The sequence below is a fragment of the Alligator sinensis genome, unplaced genomic scaffold (assembly GCF_000455745.1).
Source record: "Alligator sinensis unplaced genomic scaffold, ASM45574v1 scaffold148_1, whole genome shotgun sequence".
Taxonomy (NCBI): domain Eukaryota; kingdom Metazoa; phylum Chordata; order Crocodylia; family Alligatoridae; genus Alligator; species Alligator sinensis.
Window position 1 is genome coordinate 1,154,673 of NW_005842407.1, and position 5,747 is coordinate 1,160,419.

Genomic DNA, 5,747 nt, shown 5'->3' on the forward strand with positions numbered 1-5,747 from the left:
CTTTCCCTTCAAGTGTGTCCACCTTGCCCCACATCTTTGTGTCATCAGCAAACTTGGACAATGTGCTTTCAACCCCCTCGTCCAAGCTGCTGATGAAGATGTTAAACAGTGCAGGCCCGAGGACCAAGCCCTGGTGGACCCCACTGCTCACATCTCTCCAGGTTGAGTACGACCCATCCACCACTACTCTCTGGGTGCGCACCATCAGCCAGTCTTTTACCCATCCAACTGTGTAGGCATCAATGCCACAGTCACTTAATTTATTAGTGAGAATGGGGTGAGAGACAGTGTCAAAGGCCTTCTTAAAGTCTAGAAAGACTATGTCCACAGTGACACCATCATCCAAGGATTTAGTTACCTGGTCATAAAAGGCAATCAGGTTGGTCAGACATGACCTGTTTTTGATGTACCCATTCTGGTTGCCCCTGAGCATGATCTCCCCTGCAGGCCCCCCACAGATGTGCTCCTTGATGATTTTCTCCAAGATCTTCCCGAGCGCCAAGGTGAGTCTTATGGGCCTATAGTTACTTGGGTCCTCCTTCTTCCCTTTCTTAAAAATGGGGACCACATTAGCTAGTTTGCAATCCCCCAGCACCTGGCCAGATGACCATGAATGCTCTTCCTGGAGCACACCCCGTAGCCTGGGGGTAATGCTGCCACCACTCATGAGTCTCGGTCTGTTAGTGGCTCTGTGTCTCATGAGGTACCCAGGCTTTATAGACCTGAAGGGGGTACTCAATCCACTGCAAGAACTTGGGATGCTTCCCTTAGTCTGAAGCACAAATAGTGGCCCCCCTAGTCAGCCAGACCAAGGGGACTCCAAGGCATAATCTAGACTCACTCCCAATAAGTTTCCCATGCTAGGTACAGAGGAGGATTTTATTGATTACAGGGAATAGGTTTGGAACAGGGTACAGGGTAGAGCAATATCAGAGAAATACCTTAGAGCAAACGGGGTGGCTGGATAGCCTTTGATCACGCATCTGTGTTACTGCAAGCTGTATATCTAGTTAGATTTCAAGTAGCTTACTCACAAGTATCATCCAGAGGCTAATAGAGCTTTCCTCTGAAGGTAGGCAGCTCATAGTGTGTCCACGTGTTTCAAGAGAGAGAGGTTGTACTAGATGACTCCTGGGGTCCCTTCCAACTCTAATTTTACATTATTCTAAACGCTAGTGAGACACAGGGGCCTGCAATTCCCTTTTGTGATACACAGATACATGGTGCCCATGGAGGGGTGGCTGCCTCCTCTCAGTAGCATTAGCTAGGTGATCTCTTTGGGATAACTCCAGCTTTAAACATCCCTTCCACATCAGAGCCCCTGATCTCACCTATCTGCCAACCTGGGACTTTACTGGAGCCATAAAGACCCTGTCACCATTCTCCCAGGGAAACAGCTCACTTGGTACCAGCTTGTTGGCCTCCACCTTGAACTGACTTTTACAAACCATTTGAGCAAGGGATGGAGCTAAATTTGCTTCCACTGACTAAGTAGCTATCACACATTCAGCCAAGGTGAAAGCAGAGACACACAAAGAATAGTCCTGAGAGGAGGGGATGGGAGAGAGGTTGTGGGATAAGTTGAAAACAAGGAAGCAATCAAGAGAAGGGAAGAAGGGGAATAAAGGAGCTTGGAAAGGGTGGAAAGAGATGGAGGAGAGTGATGAAAACTCAGGCAGAGATAGAAGAGGAGAAGACAGGGAGCACTTCTGGGAGGTAGCAGACTGGGGTGGGGGAGGGGGGGAGGTGGGTGGCATGCAGAGGGAGGGTCACCTGTCCCCTCCTGCTCTCCTGGCTCTGGCAGTATATGTGATCCCTGCTCCTGCCTCATGTTTTTCAGCCCTGGCTAAGATGAGGGGAGGCTGCCCTCAGCTAAACTTATGGACTATTCTGATTCCTGCCCTTGCTTTCAAAGCTTGTGTCACCTGTGGCTGCCTTGGTAGGTGCTGGATGCTGTTTATTCACCTGGACTGGTTGGTGGGAAGGGAAGAGGGTGTCAAGGTAATGAACAGTCACACATCAGGGCACAAGAAAGCCTTCACAGGGGCTGGGGGGGATCACCCCCTCCCTCCCATTGCTGTGGCAGAAGTGTACATGGGGTCTACAGTTTTCCAATGAGGCATCTGGCCTCCATCCCTGCTGGAATGCAAACACAGAGCTGGGTGACAGAACAGCCTGCTCCATGCTGACCTAGCAGTGCCCATTCAGTCAAGCTGAGGACTGCTTCTCCACTGTTGATCCTGAGCTGCAAGACAGGAAGAGCTTGGGGCTTTCAGAGCCTCCTTCTCTCATGACATTTGTATTTGTTCTTAACGTCCAGGCTCCTGATGTCATAGGGTCATGTCAAAGCTCAGCTCTTACTTAAAATGGCAAGCTTATTACCAGCTTCTCCAGAGAGATGAAGGGACTGGAGCTGCCATGTTCTCCATGCTGCAGAGTGGGCTAGTCAGGAAAAAAACAGATCATCTTTAGCCAAGGGAGGAGGAAGAAATTGTGCCTTTCCCTCCTCTCCTTTTCCAGTTCTCCTCTTTAGACAGAGCTGCAAAGAGCACAAGACCTTACCTCAGAATTCAGCACAGTGGCACTGTGTCCTGGGGACACCTGAGAGCAAAGGTCAGTGACTCTGTGTGTGTGTGTGTGTGTGTGTGTGTGTGTGTGTGTGTGTGTGTGTGTGTGTGCGCGCGCGCGCGCGCACAAGACAAGGGGTGGGGGATTAACTCCAGTGTCAAAGTCCAGGGATGGGGCCTGGTTTACGCTTAGGTTGGGATTAACAGCAAAGAGCAATGGGAGTGGGAGAGATGGACTTGTGGGACAGATGGACTTGGGACAATATATGAGGAAAAACTGAGGTCTGTCCAGAGTGGTGGGTGAAGGGGAATGGAGAGGGAACATTGCCCTCTAAGCACAGGAGGAAATGTTTGGGTTAGACTGATCATCAGCCTACTCAGGGTCAAGGTGGGAACCACATTAAGCGATGAGGATTGAAAAGTATGTAGTGAGAGCGTGTTAGGTAAAGTGCATCTGTCTACATTGGATTTATTAAACCTGCTAAAGACCAGGGTCTAACAGCACAAGTTTTATGGTAGGCTGAACACAGACTGAGAGGTGGGAAAGTAGAAGATGGAAAAGAGGCAGCATCAGTAGAAGTTTCCCACCTTTGCTCCTGAGCTTTTATAGTCCTTGGCTTTCTCTCTCCTCCTAGAGCGGGTCTGGAGGTGTTGTCCCATGGGCTGGAAGCTCTTTCACACCAGCTGCTACTACTTGTTCTCTGACAGTAGGTACTGGGATGAGAGTGAAAAGAGCTGTATGCAAATGGGCTCCCACCTAGTGGTGATCAACATGGAGGCTAAACAGGTATCTTGCTGGGAGTTCAAAGCCAGCCCAGGGTGGGGACAAAACTGCATACCCTATGCACCTGCTCTGGAATAGGGGTGGGAAACACATTCTCCATAATCAGTCATCCAAGGGCTCCCTCACCCCAGCACTTCCACTCTGCAGAGACATTGTACCTGCCATCTTCTGAGCCCCTGGAGCTGGTGTGACTGGATTTTGTTTTTTAATCCAGGATTTCTTGCTCAGCTGGCTAGAAGGAACAGTTACAGCTGGGGAAGGAAAGAAGAGTCACTGCCTTGGTCTGTATTACTGGGCGGGAGAAGGCCAGTGGCACTGGGTGGATCAGACACCATATAACCAGAGTGCAACGTGAGTATCCTCTGGCAGGGTCACCAATTACCCCATCCCTCTTAGTCTCAGCATGCAGTATATGGGGTAATGTACCTGTGCATGTACCAGGATAGGAATGTGAAGTGAGAGGAGGTGCAGGGAGAGGCTGCTGTCTCCTATACAGAATATTTTTGCAGATCTGCTATAGAATCATGATCAGAGGCTTCCAGTCCATACCCTGGGGTAACACTGAGGGAGGCAGGGGAATCACTCTGGTTGATGGACAGGCTGCTATCCTCCCCACTCCTCCTTCCTCACCAGCCCCAGCTTGTTCCTCTGGGATCCTCTAACAGCATGCTTCTGACACTGGAACATCTTCTGCAGGTTCTGGATACCCAGGGAACCCAATTTCCTCCCCTGGGAGAAGTGTGCTGTCTTGCAAGTGGGAAGGAGAACAGCATCCTCAGGGAAAAGGACCTGGAACAATATCCGCTGTCACAAATATTGTCATGGAATCTGTGAAACTGCAGCAGTAAATATCTGATGGGAGACATCTCATCATGGATGTGAGACTAGAGAGAGCCTGTCTCTTGCCTGGGGGAGCTCCCAGGGAGATGTGCAGATGTGGGGTTTGGATAAACCCTGGCAGCTGGACTGTAGCTCTGCAGGGGGGTGGGGAGGTGGTCACCATGTTCAAGGACTTGAACTTACCAGAAAAGTTATTTTCTGAAAAAAATGTCAGCTGATGGACATGTTAAAAGTGGAAGAAAGTCTGTTTCAGCCAAGTCCTGCCTGAGACATCCCCAAAATTCCCAAGACCTCAGTCAAGGCATTTGGTGAAGAATGGCAAGAGAGAGAGATGGGGAATTTACCTGAATGTGTGGAGGAATATTGCCATCTTCTCCATTATCACAGGTGATGCTGCTAAGTGTAGTGGCTGCCCTTGTCCCATTGGGAGCATCATGCTCATATCAAGGATGTTTATTGTAAACAGGAGAGGGTCTCCTCCTGTCCAAGTGGCTCGTGACTGCAGGATGCAGGGTGAGATTCAGTTTTCAGGAAGATTCCAGAGTGGAAGTCTAATCCTCAGAGCTGTATTTTGTACACCCACCCCAGTCACCAGGAGTCATAATTTAACTACCTGTCCATGTGTGTATATCTATAGAGTCATGTCATAGGCTCATTATTTCCCACCTGAGCAGAACCCTTGTAGAAATCAATCTGCAGTGCATCATAAGAACAACTCATCTTTCCTTGTCGTCCCCAAGGTGAGATCCTATTATTCTCTGGATTTGGGATCATCAGTGTTGTTTCCAGAATATTCACAGGCAGACATAAACCTTCCTGGTGCTGAGAAAGGTACTTTCCCAAACCACTGTCACCCCAGGACATGACTGAGGGACCCCAAGCTGGCATTGTAGTGGGTTACTATTGCTGCCTCTTCCAAACTGGCAGATCAATACCAGTTTGATGCTGGGCTGATTGAGGGTGGCCTTTGTGTGGCACTACTACCATATGTGCCACTGCCCTGCCATCTGGGCAGCTATTGCTCAGAAGATGTTCTCAGTGCAGTGCCCTGCTTTGAACTGCCAAAGCATGTCCTCTTGGCCCCAAATGGCCAGGAGGTCAGCCACCTCTAGCTGAATCCCAAGTGCCAGCCCTGAGCACTTGCCTCTTGCCTTACTAGCAGGAATCCTGATGTTCCTTACTTAAAAACTGGAAATTCTCTGATAACAAAAATTCCAAAATCACTCTTTAAAATACCCCCAAATCCATGTTCTTACACAACTAAAACAATAGACCACTATATATATATCTAGACAGAGAGAGAGAGAGAGAGAGAGAGAGAGAGAGATCAGTTGGGCAATGTTTTATTAATATATTTACAATTTTAAAGCAATTTGGAAGCCTGCCAGTATCTCTATCATCATAATAAAATACATTCTAAGTATCTATATGCTTTGATATTTGCTTTTGGTTTTCTTATCATAGAACAATTAGAGCTCCCTCTGACCCCTTCACTAACCAGGATGTGGGGACAGCTTCCTCTGCAGCCACAGCTCCTGCAAGCAGGTCTCATTCTG

The 5,747-nt window shown here is 48.8% G+C and overlaps 1 protein-coding gene across 2 annotated transcripts in view; it reads left to right on the plus strand.

Annotated features, from left to right (window-relative positions):
• LOC112551296 (C-type lectin domain family 6 member A-like) overlaps nucleotides 1-5,503 on the plus strand; it is a 6,838-nt gene extending 1,335 nt beyond the window's left edge. The window contains exons 2-7 of one of the 2 annotated variants that reach the window (XM_025211467.1): nucleotides 448-503; nucleotides 1,841-1,939; nucleotides 2,521-2,613; nucleotides 3,203-3,354; nucleotides 3,566-3,702; nucleotides 4,048-5,503. In XM_025211467.1, coding sequence (XP_025067252.1) covers nucleotides 1,852-1,939; nucleotides 2,521-2,613; nucleotides 3,203-3,354; nucleotides 3,566-3,702; nucleotides 4,048-4,207 — 630 coding nt within the window. In that variant the 5' untranslated portion in view covers nucleotides 448-503; nucleotides 1,841-1,851 and the 3' untranslated portion in view covers nucleotides 4,208-5,503. The remainder of the gene's footprint in view (nucleotides 1-447; nucleotides 504-1,840; nucleotides 1,940-2,520; nucleotides 2,614-3,202; nucleotides 3,355-3,565; nucleotides 3,703-4,047) is intronic. The other variant, XM_025211466.1, reaches the window with a different exon arrangement.
• Nucleotides 5,504-5,747: the final 244 nt, after the last annotated feature.